Genomic DNA, 20,130 nt, shown 5'->3' with positions numbered 1-20,130 from the left:
TCCTCCCAAGTGGTGACCTAACAGCACTTGCCGGCCTGCTTCGAGCCGTCGTCGGCCGGCTTGCTCAGAGAGATGTTGGTTCCTGCCCCGATGGTGGCCTGAGCCCCGTCGCCGCTGTCAAGTGCCTTGCTCGATACGATTCGGTAGATCTCTGTAGAACACGTGGTCAGCGATGATCCAGGCAGGAGGTGCCATGGTCCGGGCCGGGAGAAGGGAGGGGCGGGGTCAAGTACCGGTCAAGATGTTCTGGAATGCAAGCTCAACGTTGCTGGCATCGAGGGCAGACGTCTCGATGAAAGAGAGGTGGTTCTCGCCTGGTCACAAAGTCAATGCCTGGATCTCTACCCAATGCATCCCTCGCACCGCACCACACCGCACGTGCCGGGCGGGGAAGCGGCAGGGCAGACTCACTCGCAAACGCCTTGGCCTCCTCTGTTGGCACAGCCCGTAGATGCCTCAAATCGCTCTTGTTACCCACCAGCATGATGACGATATTCGCATCGGCATGGTCCCGCAGCTCCTTGAGCCACCGCGTAACGTTCTCGTATGTCTGGTGCTTGCTGATATCGTAGACGAGCAGGGCGCCGACGGCACCCCGGTAGTACGCAGAGGTGATGGCGCGGTACCGTTCCTGACCGGCGGTGTCCCAAATCTGTGCCTTGATGGTCTTGGAGTCGACCTGGATGGATCGGGTGGCAAACTCGACGCCGATGGTGGACTTGGAGTCTATGTTGAACTCATTCCGAGTGAATCGACTGAGCAGGTTGGACTTTCCGACACCAGAGTCTCCGATCAGGACAACTGCGGGATGGCGGTGTTAGCTTGCATCGCGAGGGACAGAGGCCGCGGGATGAGCGAGTGCACGGGGCTGAGCATTACCCTTGAAAAGGAACTGCAGTGATATCCCAGGTCAGCGCAAGATTCAGGACAGGCAAGAGGGTTGGCGGTGCAGGTGGCGGAGAACTCACATCGTACTCGTCGTTGGCCATGGTTGCGACAAGCTCGGCTGACGTAGTTCAAAGGCGGATGCGTCTCGGGCAGCAGTGCTGGGGCGATATCTGTTGGGCGATGGTTGCGCGGGCGTGGTGCCGAGTGGTGCGTCAATGGGCAGGGCCGGATAGAGGCAGTTGTGTTTAGTTCAAGTGAAGCCAGCTAGCGACGGGAAAAGGAGGTGTAGATGCAAGGCAGCGGGTTGACAGAGACAGGGACGGTTTAGGTTGGCAGAGATACCGAGCGGTCATCCACACTAAAAATTGAGCCGCAGGCTGGCTGGAAAGGGGCTCGGCACAGTCAGTCAAGCGGGGGCCACAAAGTGCTGGTCGTCCCTTACCGTGGTAGGCCACCTAGGTAGTAGGTACTGTCGGGTCTCCCTGGTCTGCCTGGCTGAGGGATCTGTGTACGGGTCCTCCTTCCTCACAGGATGCAGAGCATGAGCATAGTAGGGCACTTGAGCATGTACGACTGAATGTATGTGTCGCTATCACCGACCGTTTTCCCAGACAAGAAGAGGCAGGCCGTCCTCAATCATTGCAAGGGCACCCGGAGTCAAAGCCACCAATGCTACCTGTTCTGCAGTGCCTCCATACCCCCCCTTGTGTGACTCGGGAAGTCGCCCAACCGCATGCTGCAAATGTTTCACCATGGCGCTTTCAGCAGCCGGTGCAGGTACGTGGGAACCCCCAGCTAGCTTAGCTAGCTGTATGCACACCCCTCCTCGCCTTGTACCTCCGTGAGCGATTTGGGCAGACCACACGTCGCCCCCGGATGTACCCCAGCCACGGGCTGCAGCGCCACACCCTGCTGTTTGATGAGCTGCTCCTGGTGGGCTGGGTGGTCAACCGCCCTTCCTGCTGGTGGTTTCTGACAACAGCAGAGTTTGGCCTCGGGGCCCTGATCTGACAGTTGAAACGCACCTGTGGCCGAGAGAGGGGGGGCCCCCAGAGGTCGCGTGGCCATCAGCAGAGGCTGCTTGCTTATCTGGGCTGCTGGGTAGGTAGGTACCTAGTTGACCCGAAGGAAGCTTTGACTCTATGTTTGTCGCCCACAGCGTGGCTGTGAGGGTCCGGCCGAGAACCAGGCCACCCCGTCCATCTCTGCGGGTGCGATGACGGTGTCGACTTCTTCCTGGTGGTTCTCACCGCATACATGCCACTCGAGAAGTAGGATTACCACTGCTGCTATGTGGCATTTTCAATGTAGCCCACCCAGGTCAGCGTGCAACGTGCAGCCTGCAGCCTGCAGCAGATGGTCCATCCGCGATAGATCGGGGGGACAGCTTCCAGGGTAGCTCATCCTGGTCGCGTGCTGGGTAAGGTGAGCCTCGGGTCTGCTCCAGTGCATACTGTACCGAGTGAGTACGTACCTGAATTGTTGTGCCCACTGGCCCCAATCAGAACCCCCCTTGAGATTCTTGTTCTGCCTCTTTTTTGTTTTGGTTTGGTTTGTTTTTGGTTTCCTGTCTCTCTTGTTATGTTTTGAGACATGTCAAACAATACTTGCCTTGTGTCGCGGGATTTCCATAAAAACATCTCCTGCCTTCCAAGCCTACCCAGGTAGGTACCTGCCCACCTGGGCACCCAGGTACCTCGTGCAGCACCGCTTAACCCTTCAGTAGGTAGGTATCACTTATAGACTGAGGGGTGGCAGCTGCCTTCAGAACATCTAGATCCCTGCACTGCCGACCCCAACCAAGCGACTTTTCCTTGCAGCTTCGACCCGCTGCTGATTTCTGCACCTGTTTGGGCAGCCACTCAACACCCCTACTTTGACAAAGATGTTCTGGCCACGGGTGAGCCTTCTGTCAGGACTTTGAATTCAGGAGCATACATACCAGCCATCAGCAAGCTGGGAGCGACCAACGGAATCCCTGGGGGTTTCTGCCGTCCCCATCACGCTAGCAAGACTGGGACCATTTCTCCCAAACGGAAACAAGCGTGTTGACATTACGAATCATCTGGCCGTCTTTCAGTCAATCTATTTCGAGCTTCTGCCTGGACCTGTGCCTTGTCACTCGACCTTTGAGCAGGAGGCGACACCGAGGCCTGGGGCGCTTGGTGACGGCCAATCGCGGGGTACTTCACCTGCGTTTCGGAAGTACACAGTCGTAGCTTGGTGAGCTCGCCCTAACCAGTAACTACATGAGCCTGAACTCCCCGCCCTCGCCTTCGTCAAGCTGACCCTGAAAGGTTCGACCAGAGGCCACTTTCCTTCAAGCTGCATTCAACCGCCTGTGCCTGGCTGGGCGGTGTCTCCCGTCAAATAAACACGGCAAGATGCCTCGAAGCGCAGGCGGCCCTGAAGTGGTGGACGATGATGCAGACAGTATCTCACTCACATCTGCTGATGACTTTACGTATGATCCTGACACAGAATTTGTTGTCGAGGACATTCGCTCCGAGCGCGTCGACCCTAGAGATGGCGTTCTCAAGTATCTTGTGGAGTGGGCCAATTTCCCACTTGATGAATGCACCTGGGAGCCCGAGTCTGGAATCTCAGAGGTCTTGAAAGATTCATGGGAAGAAAAAAAGCTATCACAGGATCCTCGTATAGCTGAGGAATTCGAGCGGAGATATGAAGATGCGTACAACAGGGTACTGGAGGAGCGGCGCGACCTGCACCGACGGAGAAATGCGAAGCGCAGGAGGCTCGGCCTGGAAGAAACCAAGTTCTTCTTCCGGGGAAACCCATACCCAGATCTTGATGATGACACCGAACCCGGTCATGGGGCAAGCAAGGACTCTCGCAGCAATTCTGCTACAGCCTTTGCTTCCGATTCTGATTCTGAAGAGGCCGAGGAGGACGGCAGAATCGATCACAATGAGGAAAGCGTTGTGCAATCAAGGAAACACCCATCCCATCCAAAGACCCAGGCGTCCACTCGTCCGAATAAAATCTTCTCAGTCGACCCATCCGCGACTGGATCAAAGCAAGGTGCAAGCAATGACCAAAGTCAGCCGCGCCCACGACCATCAACCACGACCCAAACCGGCGCTGCACCGCTCCAACCCAAGGCCAGATCCATCTCGAGTGCCTCAACCCTCCAGCGAGAGAAGCAATCTGCCACAGGATACCAAGGCTCTGCTCGCAGAGCTAGTACTGGGACCACACAAGCCAAATCCGTACCAATTCGCGTGAGCTCGGCTGGCAGTGCTTCAGCCAAACCTACATCGGGCCCGGGCCCTTCGACTATCGCGACGAAAGGCCTGACTGCTAAGAAAAGTGGCAGCAAAGCGCCAATCGGTGCATCTGCAACCAACATATTCATCGATGGAAAGAAACGACGGTCGAGGCAGAACCTCGCAAGTGCAATGACTGATACCAACAAAAACCCAAAGTTTTTCACGACGCATAGTTTCCGGCGCAAGGCAGAGTTGAAATCGAGAGACCACGACGACCAGGCACCAGAAGTCAGCAAGGTGGCAGCCCATCTGTTCAGCATTAATCAAGGTCCGCCTCCTAGGCGCACATCAACGCAGAATACCAAGCATTCCCGGGATAGTGATGGCGACCATGACGGCATGCCAGTCGACATGACCGACGACGTCGAAATGGCGGGCCCTCGCCGCAGTAGCACATCAGCGAGCGAGCCGAAATCCGTACTGAAGAGATTTTCTCTTGATCTGGACGCCGACCGCTCTAAGAAGAGAGCTAAAACTGTTCGCTTTACTGGGAAGGACGGTGATTCTTTTGTGAGCGAACCGATGGCTCTTGAGGAACCCCAGGGCCTGGCAAACAGGATACGTTCGCCACCTCCCCCGGCTACATCTCCATCGCCACCGCCTGAACCGAAGACGAAAGTATCACTGGCCACGTATCACTCGCGGCTTGTGCAGAATGTTGAAAAGGAAATCATCTTGGGTACAGGGAGCCGGTCACTCGACGTCACCTTTCATGACGTTCCGAAGGAGACTAGCCGCGAAACGGACCAGCCATGGCTGAGAGATTTTTGCAGCGCATCCCGTCTTCATTTCGGGCATGCAGTTCTTGCCGAATCAATAATCGCTCAACTGAGCCAATTGCGAGGTCAGGATCGCCAAGCGCATGATGTCCTTTGCCACGGGGAAGTAACGTCAGGAAACCGTGAGAGTGTGGAGGTCCTTGCTGAGCATCTCAGGGTCAGTCACTGTGGACTACTCGCATCTCACGAGAATTACAATCTAGTTATTTACCCGACTAGATGCGACGGATTCCAGACAAGCGCTCTCGGTATAGACTCGCCGAATGTCCCGGAGGTTGCCCTGAGGCACTTCATCTTCAGGTCTTCGCACAATATCTCGCGTTTGCTAAGGCCAACAGCGGCTAAGACGGACCAAATAGTGCCAGCTGCTGTTGGAAAGGGGCAGAAAGCCGTTTTTCGCAGCCTATTTGGAATGAGGTACGGGAAGCTCATTGCAGGGCCCCGCGAAAAGAAGGAGCACCACTTTTTCCTCGTGTTCCCGGAGTCGGCGGTCGAGTGGTACAGGTCCATCTGCTGTTGGCTGTTCGTATGCAACTCTCATTGCAAGATCTACACGAGTTTTGATGCTGGCAGTTGGACCGCGTTCCTGGAGAAATCCAACAACCAGTGTGGTGTTGTTGTCATACATGAAACAGTCGTCGATTTCGTGCGGCGCTTTCCATCCATTGCCGAAATACTGCAGACCGACAACAACTACAACTTCTGGCGCTTCTCTGCGACTAGGGGTCTGCAGCAAATACAATGTTCCGAAGGATCTTCAAAGCGATTGACTCTGGATGTCTTCTCACGAATCTTCCCAATGGGCAAGGCCATACTGGTGACTCCAAGCTTCCTTGTGTGCGAACCTCAAAAAACCTTGCAATTGTTCGAATGGTTCTTCGGCCATCAGACTGTGTATTCCTCTAACAAACTCGTGACTGCGTTCAACATCGTCGATTACCTCCGAGATCTTGCGAGCGAGGCAAACCAACGGCAGGCTTCGTTGAAACAACGACAGGGAACCCACATGAGTGAATTGGAAGCCGCTGATGAAAGAAATGCTCTTGGATTGAGTGATCAAGATCTAATCGCGAGAGCAAAGGCCTGGTCGATGGCGGATGAGTGGCTGTCTGTCAACATGGAGAGGAATGGGGTCTTTTCCGAGCAGAATCACGTGATATTCGCCGAGAAGTGCATTGGTCCAAACGATGAACAGAGTCTTGTCAATTGGTTTGGCTGGTGGTCCTTGGAGAATATTGACCAGTATCGAAAGTTCTACGTGCTCGGCTCCGGCTCGGTGGCCAAGCAGGCGAGACAAACTGCGGCCGGGCCACTTTCGAGAGCCTCACGTTCGATTCCTATTCCCACTTACAACCACTCTGTCGTCAATGACCCAGATGAAGCATTGCGCGTTGTGCTAACGAAGGACGATAAGCCACGAGAAGATGCACCTACCAGTAACGGTGGTATGCAGGTCGGGCAGGCGCAAACTGCGCTCTTTCAAAGCCAGAGATTCGCAAACAACGATCGCAATATTCGATACTTCCTACATGGCATAGACAGGCCCGGTCAGGTCAGAATCTTTGGATTTCCTGTGTCCTGGCTCGACTACAACATGGCGGACCACTTCGGCGATTCCATAATGGAATTTTCGACGCTCAAGCAATGGTTAAACTGGCCCTACCCCTGGCTTGGAGATCCACACCAGACTTTCAGTACGTATATTGCTCTGTTCTATACGATCCAGGAAGACTGGGACCCCAGAAATTTCCCAAGCGGCATCAAACCGAAACGACACCCGTGGATCTTGATATACCGCCCGTGGGAGCCTCATGCCAAATGGGACAGGTACAGACATGGCAAAATGGAACTCATTTTCTGGGACGTCCGTGCAGGACGCGAGCTTGAGAACAACCACTCGCTGAAAGTGTCCGATCTGAATTGGATGCAGAGAGAAGCAGTCAAATTTGTCCAGGCTCATGGGACAGAGAAAAACCCAGGCTCCAGGGTAGACAGAGTATGGTTGGGTGGCTTTCGAAATCACCAAAAGCAACTTCGCTCCACGCTACCGGCGGATATGACGGCAGAGTTCCTCGAAGCCCTGTCCGACCTGACGCAACTCAGGTGGAAGCTGCCTTCCTCAGATAACTTCATGAGGCAGGGCGGGTGGCGAGAGGTTGCCCTTGGCGAGACGGCGGCGAGGCCACGGGCGGCGGGGACCAACATGGACGCCCCCAGTCGAGACGACACTGCGGAGCAAAGCAGCAATGGCAGCAATCACGAGACTCGTATCTTATTCCATCCACCGCGTGGTTCCGCAGAAGCTGGGACGGCACGGCCCTCTAGGTGCACCAATGAACTCTTCGAACAGTCGCGTCTGGCGCGGTTGCGCAACAGCAGAGCAACCTCGATGGGGTTCACCTTCAAGCCTACCATGGAATGGTACGGGGATCTCGTGGCCGAGGGCCGTCAGTATGAGCACATTTATGTGGACTGCTGGGAAAAAGTGTTTGAGCAGCTAAGGGTTGGCCAGCAGAGGAAGTCGAGACAGTCGGTGGCCTCGTCCCGGGTGAGCCCTGGGTCTAGTGGCCACAGCAGCCCCATGGATGAGAGCCCAGGCTAGTTCTTGCGGCAGAGTCCAGATGAGTTCCTTAGCTCCCAACAGAGCCTGACTTGGGGAGGTCGAGAGGGTAGCCACAGTGTGAGGGAGGGGTACACAGATCATGAAGTACAGATGTCAGACATGGCCCTCTGTTGGCGGTTAGTTGACTGTCGCGGCGCGATCTCGAGCCATGGCCAGGACGGATTGCGGTCTCGATGGCGTTGTTTTGATCTGCGCAAATGTGGATGTAGAGATGATCGGCCGATATCTTGTGCTGGTTGAGGAGTTGTCTGTCAGGGGTGTGTCTTCTTTCCCCCCGGAGCAACTATTGTACGAGAACCGGACTGGGGCAGGAACGCGGGAAAGCGGGAAAGCGGGAAAACGTTGGAAGACACGCACCGCAGTTGACGACCAGGTTACAGTAATACACCTTGTCACCTTGTTGCCAGACGTTCTTCGGGTGTGCAAATGCGCAGCTGATACCCAACCACGACTGCTGTAGTATCTGGCGCGGCCCACGGGTGATGATTCATGCGTGCTTCGCTGCCACTCAAAGACCAAGGTTTTGGCTGAAAGTGAGGGGGTATCATTCGGTGCAGTATTTTCATCACTCATCATACAAATCGCTGGCCATGTAGGGCTTGCTAAACACGGATTTCACACTAAGGTCTTCCGTAGAGGGTCACTCTCCCTCCTTGCTTTCCGCGCTGCGACCCTGCCGGCGAGAGCTACCACCAGAAAGGATCCACGAAATCAAGAAGCTTTCCCCCTCCCGCGAGATGCCGGGCAGCTCCTTTCCAACCCTCCCCGGCGCAGCGCCCGAGGCTCACCTTGTCGGAGCGGCGAAGCTCCTGGTGCTCAGCAGGACCCCCTTGACGCTCCTGATGTTGCTCTTGACCTTCTTGATCTCGTCGTCGGGCTCATTCCGCGCGGTGCCGTACAGGTAGCCACTTCCGACGCCGAAGGACTCGGGCGGGTACGTCAGGGTGTGCAGGTCGCGGCCGAAGTCGTCCAGGACGCTCTTGGTCTCGCCGAAGCCATCGGCCTGGGAGGCAAGGTCGGTGCTGAGGTCGCGGATGGATGTGATGAGCCTGGCCATCTTGTCGGCGTGCTGCTGCGTCGTGACGGCGGAGCTGTGCTTGTCGGAGCCGCCCGCGGCGGCGGCGGCGGCTGCTGTGGAGTAGGGGAGCCCGCCGGGCGTCGGGGGCGGCGAGGTCTGCACGCCGATGTCGCGGTGGAAGAGCTCCGTCGGGTCGTCGTAGCTGCTGGCGTCGTCGTCGTCGGCTGCGTCTGTGTACCCGGCGTGAGTGGTTGTGGCGAGGGCGGCCTTCTTCCCAGCGGCGTGGTAAGACTCGGGGATCTCGGATACGGCGTGCTCCAGCTTCTCGACCAGCTGCGACAGGTTCTTGTTGGCGTTGTCGTGGAAGTCGACGCGAGCCTCGGTCAGGGTGTCAACCATGGGGCTGACCAGGTACTTTGTAGCGCCGTATACAAAGGTGGAGAGGCCGGCGACTATGCCGAGTGAGTTGAGGAGGCCGGAGGCGGTGATCAACGGAGGGGGTTTGGCAGGCTTGGTGAGGAACTCGGGGTAGGTGATGATTGGAGGCTGGTCTGTCTTGATTTCTGGGTTTGAGAGCGCATTAGAGGTGTCCTGGTGTTGTACATGGGCGGTAGTCGCTGTTGTTGTTTGTGCTGTTGGTGTTGTTGCTGTTTCGCGGGCATCGGACTCGTCCAACAAGGTGTTGATACTAGCCTCGCCCAAGCCCTTGGACTTGAGGAATTCGACCTTCTTCTCCCTGCTCGAGTCCCTCACTGATTCATCCTGTAGGAATATCCTGGCCTGCTCCAATGTGGCGGGGGCCGGGTCGGGAGTGTTAGAGGCCGCTTGCTGCCATGACGGGATCGAGCCCGAGCCCGAGCCCCCTCCCTCCTTGTCCTGCTCCACCATGTTGTAGGTACCTAGGTAGGTTGTCGAGACTTGCAGTGGTGTCCAGAGTCTAGAAATCAGGAGGTAACAAGAGGCAATGTGAAGAGGCGGAAGTGCAGGGCAGATAGAGGTCATCCGGGTCCGGCAGTGGCAGCCCGTGGACCTCGGCTCAGCGTTGGCACCTGGTTGGCCGTTGATTAGGCGCACAGACCGTCGTTTTGGGTTCGCGGTTCGCGGCTGCGCGCCTGTTCGTGGCGGCCAGGGGAAGAAAGTCAGGACCTGGGAGCAGGCCAGGGTGCGGATCCGGGCTGGCTGAAATCCGCAGGCTACAGGCTGGCGGTGCAGACCTCTTTCTCTGGTTGACATTCAAGTTGTCAACACTCGAACACTCGCAGCATCTCCCGCAAGTCCAGGCTGGGCCCTCTTCCCTCGTGGAGCGCCTGCTCGAGCCTCTGAAAACTCAGAACTCAGCGCCTGCTCACACGCCCCGGCTCCCGCTCGGCAAGGCGACCTCATCCATCGCGGCAGACCCGACTCAGAAGGCGCATTCCCACCGCCCGGAGCTGCTTGTCAAAGGACCTTATCCACAATAAAGCCGACGGCCTGGCGGACATTGACCTGTTGGTAACACAGGCCCGCCTGACGCAAGGGTAGTAGTAGTGCAGTGCAGTGCAGTGCAGCACAACCCACCAGAGCCAACAAAGCGTCAACTGGTCCTTGATGAAAGAGGGCGGCGAGCTTCAGGACCAGGACAACAACCACCAAGGCGGTAAGCAACCAGCAACCAGTGCTTTTGTTGGCAGCAAGCAGGGAGGACCTCCGTCAAACGGGCATGACAAGAGGCTGGAAATGGAAATGCAAATGGAGATGGAGATGTAAGGTCTGACAAGGCACAAAGCGATAGGTCCTTCTCGACTTGCATCTCAGGTTGACAAACAGGGGGTCTTGGCCCAGCCAGCCACAATCCACCGCCCGCAGAGCGCGCAGGGCAAGCAGCTTGTAAGTCAAGAGGCGTTCCCTTGCTGTTATATATGATTGTGCTGTACGTACCTCCCTCGCGCCTGGTCCTTTTGGAGTGGAAATGGATGCAACACAGACCGGTTGGGCCTGATGAGTACGCAAGGTACGGCACAGCGTCGGCACAACGTCGCACCTGCGCCTGCCGTCTGCCATCTGCCATCTGCCAATTGACTACCAAGTGACATTGTCGCCACCAAGTGGGTCGACGGCGCCCGGAGCACAGGCGACAGCTGGGCGGGCTGATTGATTGGGGACGGCCTCACCTCCCCAAACGAGAGTAAGGCTGAACTCAAAGGTTGGCGCTATCTGCCTGCAACCTGCCCGCCTGCCCGGCCAGCAGCACCGATCGCACCGCAGTGCAGTGCAGTGTACAGTGTATTGCAGTGTATTGCAGTTCGTTGCGCCACCGCAGAGGCTGGCTGCAGTGGGAATCAGACGCCTCGATCAAACCATCATCACCCTCTCGTCGTAACTCCGCGTGGAAATTGGCCCGGTCGATCCTGCAAGGCCACAGAGACTCCAGCGGCCACAGTCAGATGGTCTCACAAGGCTAGTTAGTCAGTGTCGGCTGGGGCGTGTTATCCACCATTTCATCTCCCTGCGTCATCACGGCCGGCTGCATGGCGTCTGCTTGACCCGGACCGCCTTCGTCTTCACTCCCAGACTCCTTGGGGCATCAGGGTGGTGACAGATCGCGGGGGTCGGAAGGCTGCTTCTAGCGCGGACAAAAGTGTGGCTGTTGGCCTGCCATCTCCGGAGCCTCCCTTGATAGGGTGGGCTTGGCCTACTCCGTACTTCCTATTCCACAATCCCTCCCGCAGGCTGTGTTCGGCATCTCCAGCTCTGTGTCACTGCGTCTCACCTGCCTTTGGTCGCACATGACAGCAGGCAGGAACCACCTCGGACCGGAGCTTAATTGAACCTCAAACACAACCGGCCAAGCCGCTCGTCAATCAGCCTGGGCCCCCACTGCTTACCGATCCAATCAATCCAACGCCAACCCTTTCCTTATTGCCTCCCACTCAGCGACATCTCATCATTTCTCATCAACCCTTCATTACATTTCATCATCAAGCCCTGCCACCTTTGACCTGCACCCATCAGCCGCCGCCGTCAGGCATCAAGGCATCCCCCAACCTGTCTGCTTGTCATCATCAGCCCTCATCATGGCTTCCAGACCGCGCCGTTCGGCCGCCCAGAAGGCATCCGTCGCAATCACTGACATGGCCGATAGAGACAACATGTCATCATCCCGCTCACGGCGGTCCGGTGACGGCCTCGCCTCTGTCTCACGAGGATCACAGGGAGGCAAGGACCACACCTACTTGACTGTCAAGCTGCCTTCCAGTAAGCTACGCCAGGCGACCAGCAGCAAGCAGGGTTCCAGCATCTCCGTGAACAACGACTCCGCCCCCAAGCGGTCTACTCGTGGCGGGAAAAAGAGCTATGTGGTCGAGTCCGAGAGCGACGAGGAGGACGAGGATGAGGAAGGCGAGGATGAGATTCAGGTTGGGGCGCCCGCCGTGGTGGCAGAAGACGACGATGAGGACGAGGAGATGAATGACGTCGACGAGGACGCCGAGGGCGAGGAGATCGAGGAGGAAATGGACCTCGACGCAGAGGGCGAAGAGGATGAGGACGCAGAGGGCGAGGACGACGTCGACATGGCCACGCCTGCCCCGGCACCCACCATCAAGATTCAAAAGCCGAGCAAGCGGTCGCCCGAGAGCAAGAAGACTAAGGATATCACCCCCAAGAAGGCCAGCGCGCAGGCGTCCGCGCTTAATGATTCGGACGACGACGAGCTCAGCGAGTTGGAGAGTGACGAGGAGATGGAGGGCGAAGAGGATGCCGAGGGAGAGGAAGATGACGAAGACATGGACGCAGAGGGCGAAGAGATCGAAGAGGACCAAGATGCCGAGGGCGAGCCGGAGCCGAGCGCCGAGCCAGGCCAGGAGGCCGAGGACATCGACAGCGATGACGATGGTGCCGCACCCAACAAGACGCGCATGACAGTGCGTCAGAGGGCCAGGTTTGAGGACCTTGACGAAAGCCACTATCAAGCTCTGTCAAACGGTACGTGCTCCCCCCCCCCCCCCTTCACCCAAAATAAAAAAAAGCAAGACCTTCAAAGAAAACGGGTTGCTAATCGAAGTCCATATGCAGAGGTACAGGCGAAGAAGGTCTTCACGGTGGAGGAGAAGGCCATGCGGCGCGCCGAAATGGCGCGGAGACGGCGTAATCTCAGCGAGAAGCGCAATGAGGAAGTCAAGGTATGTTGCAACCGAGCAGGCTCTCAAGCGACCGAGACAACTTCCGCTGACACGGTACTCTCCTGCAGCAAGAAACGATCAACAAGCTCCTCAAGAAGCAAGCCAGTAAGACAAACCGCAAGGGCGGCCAGGTCATCACCGAAGATGGTCTGGGTGAGGGCGAGTCCAGGAGGCCTAACCCCATCTTCATCCGGTGGGTCAGCACCAAGGACGGGGAGCGCGTGTCTGTGCCAGAGGAGATCTTGGAGGGCCCTGCCGGCCGTCTGTTCGTCAATGGCTCCCGTCCCGGTGGCGCCGGCCCTACTGCATTGGCCGGTCCGAGAAAAATGGTCGAGGAGGTCTCGTAGGGACGAGAAGAGGGACGAGAAGAGGGACGAGAAGAGGGACGAGAAGAGGGACGAGAAGAGGGACGAGAAGAGGTGTCTTGAATGAGGCGGAACGCAAAGCGAAACGTCGTGACCATGGCTGAGAGCACACATGTGAAAGCCGTCAGCAAGCCTGTGGAGACGAGATACCGCAGTATCCTGATCGCATTAGCAAGTCGCACCGCACTACGTCGTGTCACGGCTGCCCGTTGTCATACGATAAGAGAACAAGTTGGTGGTGGCTGTTGTGTTCAGTTGAGACTCCTTGGAAGATGAGAGCACAGATAAGAATGCATGGGAAACGCACGCGTTGGGCAACAGGCATCTAGAAGCATAATTCACAGAAACATTGGACTTGAATGCTCACGGATGGTGCTCGCTTCGGCTGTGTCAACCAAGCAGCAGTGTCGAAAAGTACATCGACATTGTCAATTGATCGAGAACAGGCCGTAAATCCGACATTGGACGAGTACCTTACTACTGGCACGTTGCTGAGAATACCTCACCAGGTGCCGCAACTCCCACCGAAGAAATGAAGCAGGCAGTTGGCCTTTGTGAGGCTTTTTAAGAATTTGTGCAAGTGATCATTGATGGATCTTGGTAGGGGTATCAATGTGAGTCTCGCGAATGGTCATGTGTACCAGGAGGCACTTTTGCCCAGTGCCATATCTTGCTTTGTAATTATAACACAGGTTGAACTGGCAGCGACTTATTTCCAACAGCCGGCCACGACGAGCACGCGTCTTCATCGGTTATGTTCCGACCAAAAGAAGCACAACATAAAGCCCCGTTTATTTAGTCACCATGAAAGAAGTGATGCTTCATCATGTTGCAATAGCTTGTACTCTAGGGTAATTGTGAGAACTCTCCCATGCTCAAGGTATGAAAACGGAACATCGCACCTGGGCCTGGGGTTTACACCTTCTTCACCTAAAGCACGAGACGAAGGCTAGAGACTGTCAGGGTAGATTTCGCGATGCATGTTACATTTAGCGACTTGAGGGCTTAGGATTAGCAAATTTGATGAACCTAGCACATCAAGAAAGTGTTTGACATATGAAATCACTCATTATGTGGACAAAAGTGCTGAAGGGCCGAAAGGCTGAGTGATGGTCAGTCTAGGATCAATGGGTAGGTATGCACATTAAAATAGAAATGAACGTCCTGCTAAAGAAAGTCCTGTCAGCGCCAAGCACATTTGTTTAGATTCTGGCCCGAAACTCCCGCCACGGCGTCAGGGATTTTACCTTCCGAGCTATATGAAGCCCCGGACCAGCGCACACAAATGTCCCTTAACTTTTTCCCTCTTCAGATGAACCTCTGTAGATGACCCGACAGTTTGATCACTGGAGGGGGGATTATCTATCTCATCCAAGCACAGCACATGCGCGTAGTTCGCGGGTCGTCCGATGACAGAGAAGCATAGGGTGAATAAGCCAGGTACGAATGATGATGTATAAGCCACGAGATGAACAGGCTGTAGTTGTCAAACCCGGGCCGGAATTATTAGACAATACATATGTAGCTAATGTAATAATATTATAACCACCCCATCTACACATTCAGATAAAAGTCTGTAGATGGCCGCGAGTAGCCAACCGTCTTTGGCCACCCGCTATAGTCGGGCCGGAACAGTATGGCATCCTCACAAGCGCTGCCCAGCGACGTGTTGTTCAGCCAGGCCGGCTCCCAGTACCAGACGCCGTGGCCCAGCCCACGGGGCACCTCCCTCACGACCTGGATGACCTCACGCATCCACTCGATCTGCCCACCCACGTCGTAGGGGATCTCGGGCTCGGACGATTCGGGGATCGGGTTGTACTGGCCATTGCAGATGGCAGGGTAGTCCGTCTCGGCGACGTGCACGGGTTTCCCGTAGTGGCGTGCCAGCCAGCCCAGGGTGGAGCGGAGGTTGGCGAGCGTGGCCGAGGTGCCGTAGAAGGGGTAGAAGCTGACGCCGAACAGGTCCCAGGCGCTCCGGCGCACGCCGTTGGCCTCGAGGGCGCCGTACCACCGCTGCTGCAGGGTCAGGTTCCAGCCGTTGTCGACGTGGATCATGATCTGGGGTTGCTTGCGGCCGCGGGTGCACGAGTTGGCGTCCTCGACGCCCTCGCGGGCCGCCGTGTACAGCGTCGCGAGGTTGGTGAAGTTGGCGGCGAGGCCAGCGTCGTCGGTGTCGACGTCGACGTAGCCCAGGGGCCAGAGGATGCCGTGGCGGACCTCGTTGCCCAGGGCGACGATGTCAAAGTTGACCCCCGCCTCGGAGAACGCCACCAGCGTGTCGTTGACGTAGGCCCTCAGCGTCTCGGCCAGGGCTTCGACACCTTGGTCGGGCGTGGGCCACGCGGCGGGCACCGGCTGCTTCTGCGGGTCCGCCCAGCTGTCTGTGAAGTGGAAGTCCAGGTACAGCCGCTGGCCCTTTGCCTGGAAGCGCTGGGCGAGGGCCAGCGTGTACTCGAAGCCGTTGGTGCCGCCCTCCGGGTCGACCCAAAGCCGGAGACGCACGCCGTTCATGCCACCGTCTGCCAGGATGTCGTCAGCTGGCCTGGTCTGGTTGCCCCGTGCCGTGTCGACGTAGATGTTGTCTGACGCCTCCATCGTGCCCAGCGACGACAGGTCGTGGCCTTTATAGAAGAATGGCCTTTTGAGGTCTGGGTCAGTGTCTGCAGCAGAGCATTGGAAGACGTGGCCTGACGGTCAGTGTCGGGATGGGCTCACTTTGTCTTGGTGGCGGACGCCGTCAGGGCCGCCATTGCGGCTGTGCAACATAATGAGAACTTCATGTTGACACTCGTCGGCCTCAGGTATCGAGTGGGCTGATTGCGAGCCTGGGCTACGACCCGTTCGTTCACCGGGGCGCCGCCGCCGCCCTTAAGTAGTCGCTCGACGGCGACATGGTCCCACAATCCTGGAAGCCGACCCCGACGCCAATACATGTCGACACATGGTATGAGCGCCACCGCTCCACTTGTCATTGGCAATGACGGCCGGCTCGGGACATCATGATGCGGAGAATCCACACCTCGGCTGGCCGAGGACCGGGAGGGCGTACTAGTCGGTCACGATGCCTGCAGAGTCCGCTTTAGCCGAATAACCCAGCAGTCAGGGCCGGTTCGCATAATTGGTGCGTTTACTTGGATCGGGGATTTTTGGGGACTTTTATTAAACCTCTGCGCCACTCGTCACGCCCCCATCTATTGAGCAGATATTTACCTGACGGGCTTGCTCCTTACTAGCTTCCACGGTTTATTACTAGCGTACAACACAAGATGAATAATTGCATTCCGAACCAACTACCAAGAAAGAACACCACCGTCCACGTGCAGCAAATCCCAACCAACCTAGAACGCGTTTGCTGGCTCCGGGTCGTCCCGCAGTGTGATGTGCAGATTAGTTGGCCACGGCAATGCTGCCACAGTCTCAAAGCTGATGCCGTTGTTTCCGCCTAGTACAAGTTATGCATGTGATCCATCACTCACTGTTCTCACCATTACGTGCCAAATAACGTACCAGTCGCCAGAGAAACGGTCTTTGCAAAAGACCATTTAATTGTTTCTGGGTTGGATGTGGAGATGAGCAAGGCCGTGACGTAGATATTATTTATCAAAGGTGAGTGGTTTGTGATCGCTTATGCCAAGTCAAACCGGCTTACCCGAGTGTCTGTGTGCGGATTGAAATGGAGTTCCCCAAAAGCTAATTACTTAGCCAGCTAAGTTGTTGGACTTTCAATGTATATGGAAGCACTCCTAATCAGAAACGGAGCAATGGGCAAGAGCTGCACATGCGCAAGACAACATTTCGTATTGTCACAGGCACCGCCCTCGAGCTCGAGTCCACCTGGGCAGACTCTGTCTGATCGACATTCATGGATCTAGCCAGTCTCGCCGCCTGGCTGTCGGACATGACGAAGCCTAGTACACATTCTATACTGTATCCTTATCCGCGTGTTAATGGTAAGCCGTGACTCGTTAAACATGCAACAGGCTTATCACTTTCAATAGACTGTCATTTATAAGCACCATCATGACCTTGTTCCAATTCTTTGTTGCACTGAAGTGTGGACGCTCTCAGTAGTATCTCCGTTCAATTGGTCCCCGCGTCAGAGCGGTGGGTCGACCCGGGCGACATGAACACTGCGGCGTTGAGCGGTCTTACCTGATTTCGCTCAAGTGCTCCTATTCCGTTCACGCCCGAAGATATGCATGTGTCATGATATAAAGTACGTATCATACCAACGATGGGAACCTGCGAAGAGCTCATGATCTGTAGATACTCGAGGCATAGTACTTCCCTCTTTCTACTTTGGGATAGGAGTTTTGGTTTCCAGAGCGTTCATTTACAAGTGTATTCCACAGAATGAAGTTTACACATGTACATCAAGCGGAACTCTAGGTCACTACCAAGGTGGACTTTTTCAAGGGAATATGGATTCTGGTTGGGTCTGGACCCAAGCTTAAATTACTCATAACCAGCTGGCTTGGGTGGCCTTTCGAAAGTAAACTTGGCGGCGAGCAGGGACTCCGCCAAGGCGTTGTAGCCACCAGTCTCCCTAGGGTTATCACCGACGAAGTTCAGGGGAAAGCCGATGTCGAACGGATTCTGGCGCTCAATGTAGCTGACCTGGTCATCGGTCAAGCGGATGCTCAGTGCCTGGATGCTGTCCTGCAGGTGCTCGACCTTGCGGAACCCAACCAACGGGAACACATTCCGCGCCTTCCTGAGGACATAGGCCAGGGCGATCTGCTGGATGCTGTCGACGCCGTGCTCGCCCGCCACCTTCTCTAGCGCCTCGCTCACCTTGCGGGCGGCCTCGTCCTGCTCCTTGAAGCGGCCGCCCTCCTGGGATGACTGGCGCGCCTCGATCTGCTTCCTGGTCTTGAGCCTGCCTCCTCCCATCACGTTCCAGGGGCACAAGGCCAAGCCGAAGTGGCGGGCCATGGGGAGGATGTCGCGCTCAAAGTCGCGGTCTAGGACGCTCCATCGGCCCTGGTATACCGAGAAGGGCGTCTTGCCATGCGCCCTTGCGTATGTGTTGGCCGCGGCGACGACCCAAGCGGGCGTGTCAGAAACTCCGAGGTACAGGACCTTGCCCTGCTCCACCAGGATGTGGAGTGAGTCCATGAGCTCCTCGATGGAGGTCGACCAATCCCACCAGTGAACGTAGAGCAGGTCGATGTACGTCGTCTGCAGTTTGCGCAGGGATGCCTCGACAGACAAGAAGAGGGACTTTTTGTTGTTGCCACCGTAGATAGCAGAGCGGCCGGGCCCTAATGCGTGTGATCGGAATGCATTGGTGTACTTGGTCGCTATGAAGAGGAGGTCGCGGTTCTTCCTGGCCGTTGACCAATTGCCAATATAGGTTTCGGACTCTTCGTACTGGTAATTGTTTGCCGTGTCGATGAAATTCCCGCCGGCGTCGACGAAAGCGTCCAGTATCTTGAAAGCCTCCTCCTCGTCTACAGCTCCCATGAAAGCACCCCACGCCTTTCCCAGTGACATTGCCCCAAGGCAAAGAGGAGAGACTCTGACGCCTGCATTGCTGGACAGGACGCGGTATCGTCCGAGCTCGGTCTGCGGCTCTGGGATTGGTGCGAGGTGAGACATGGCGATGGCTGAACTTTAGAATAGAATGCGAGCCGGGTTCTAAGTTGACTATGGCGGGTGTGAGCAGCCAGGGGTGAAAAGTGTCAAGCGAGAAGTGAGGCGGACAATATTTAAGGCGATTGGAGGCGTGGCCCCGGGGGTTGCCGTGGAATTTATACCCCGGACTTGACTTTGCGTGATATCAATGAGAACCTTAAGTTGATCACTGCAAGCGCCAGTGGTGTCAGCCCATGTCGAGTGCCCATGTTGCTACAGTACGATTGTTTCGGACGTAATGTGGTCGTAACGGTGTTAAGCCCCACGCATGCGGCCGCTGACAAATGTTGATGGCGTCAGCAAGGTTTTGGAACCTTGGAAGCCGAGATACGACCTGCTTAAGAGCGAAGAGTTTGAATCTTTGAAGGTAGCAGCAGTGGATAGGCAAATGTGCCCATCGGTTAACCGGAGTTAAGCGCAAGGTGGTAACCTTGGAAGTCCAAGTCGTACCTAAGTACCTACTTAAGTAAGTAGGTATGCACATGCCCAGGTGCTCCTACACATGTGCAACCCCACAGCCTGCTCCATCAATGAGCACCCGGGCGCGTTCACTCAGTATGGAACCTGGTCTGGCACTTCCCAAGCTCCCGTGATCCCTCGAGCAGACTGAGGGCTTCGGCTGGCTGGGCTTGCCAGCTGGACAGCCTGTGAATATCTTGGCCAATGGTGCGACTTCGTCGCTTGGCCTCTTCGCTGCACAGCTGATCAGACTGGCCGAGAAGACTCGCTGTCTGAGAAAAACGAGAGTTGCCCCCCCCCCCTGTTTTATTACCCCTATCAAAAACTTTAAAGGTTTCTTAAAAAGTAGTCTTCTTTTAATAACTCTATTAATACTTAACTTAAAAATATATAAAAAATATATTTATAACCCTTATAAAAGTCTTTATAAAAATAAAATTTTAAAATAATTTTTATTTAAAGTTTATATATTATTAGGATTGTAGGTTAAACTACTTAATAGGTTTATATACTTACTTATCTTATTAATCTAGTAATCTCTATACCTTATATAAAAAAGATTTAATAATAAATACTTAGAAAAAATTACTATATAGAAGTTTTAATAAGGATTATAAATATATTTTTTATATATTTTTAAGTTAAGTATTAATAGAGTTATTAAAAAAAGACTACTTTTTAAAAAACCTTTAAAATTTTTGATAGGGGTAATAAAACAGGGGGGGGGGCAACTCTCGTTTTTCTGAGACAGCGAGTGCTTCTGCGACCAAGATCTACCTGATACCTACCAAGGTAGGGACGGCGAGCTCCTTATAAATTCGACCGTTTGGTGGACCACCACGACGCAGATTAGCCTGGCCAGGTCCGTCACTCACCTGGGCACTGAACACTCAGCCACGGCTTTCACT

The 20,130-nt window shown here is 55.5% G+C and overlaps 5 protein-coding genes across 5 annotated transcripts; 2 read left to right on the top strand and 3 right to left on the bottom strand.

The window, feature by feature from the left end:
- Positions 1-2,386: 2,386 nt before the first annotated feature.
- KVR01_009816 (uncharacterized protein) lies at positions 2,387-7,824 on the top strand. The gene is made up of 2 exons (XM_044791724.1): positions 2,387-3,111; positions 3,196-7,824. The coding sequence occupies exon 2, from the start codon at positions 3,273-3,275 to the stop codon at positions 7,557-7,559; it is 4,287 nt and encodes a 1,428-aa protein (XP_044641064.1). The 5' UTR covers positions 2,387-3,111; positions 3,196-3,272; the 3' UTR covers positions 7,560-7,824.
- Positions 7,825-7,852: 28 nt separating this feature from the next.
- Positions 7,853-13,483, top strand: KVR01_009797 (uncharacterized protein). Its single transcript, XM_044792887.1, has 3 exons — positions 10,552-12,561; positions 12,652-12,758; positions 12,827-13,483. The coding sequence occupies exons 1-3, from the start codon at positions 11,652-11,654 to the stop codon at positions 13,103-13,105; spliced, it is 1,296 nt and encodes a 431-aa protein (XP_044641045.1). The 5' UTR covers positions 10,552-11,651; the 3' UTR covers positions 13,106-13,483.
- On the bottom strand, positions 8,365-9,486 carry KVR01_010040 (uncharacterized protein; the record flags this gene model as incomplete). Its single annotated transcript, XM_044785186.1, has 1 exon — positions 8,365-9,486. The coding sequence occupies one exon, from the start codon at positions 9,484-9,486 to the stop codon at positions 8,365-8,367; it is 1,122 nt and encodes a 373-aa protein (XP_044641288.1).
- A 1,076-nt stretch (positions 13,484-14,559) lies between the features above and the next one.
- Positions 14,560-16,240, bottom strand: KVR01_010024 (uncharacterized protein). Its single transcript, XM_044786259.1, has 2 exons — positions 15,842-16,240; positions 14,560-15,764 (listed from the first exon to the last, which is right to left on the bottom strand). Exons 1-2 carry the CDS (start codon positions 16,096-16,098, stop codon positions 14,678-14,680), a joined length of 1,344 nt encoding a protein of 447 aa, XP_044641272.1. The 5' UTR covers positions 16,099-16,240; the 3' UTR covers positions 14,560-14,677.
- Positions 16,241-17,437: 1,197 nt separating this feature from the next.
- On the bottom strand, positions 17,438-18,820 carry KVR01_009746 (uncharacterized protein). Its single transcript, XM_044786470.1, has one exon. The coding sequence runs from the start codon at positions 18,725-18,727 to the stop codon at positions 17,582-17,584; it is 1,146 nt and encodes a 381-aa protein (XP_044640994.1). The 5' UTR covers positions 18,728-18,820; the 3' UTR covers positions 17,438-17,581.
- Between the last annotated feature and the right edge of the window lie 1,310 nt (positions 18,821-20,130).

The sequence above is a fragment of the Diaporthe batatas genome, assembly GCF_019321695.1.
Source record: "Diaporthe batatas strain CRI 302-4 chromosome Unknown Contig00012, whole genome shotgun sequence".
In the NCBI taxonomy this organism is placed as follows: Eukaryota; Fungi; Ascomycota; class Sordariomycetes; order Diaporthales; family Diaporthaceae; genus Diaporthe; species Diaporthe batatas.
Note: the sequence above shows the minus strand (reverse complement) of the source record. Positions and strands in the feature narration are given on the sequence as shown.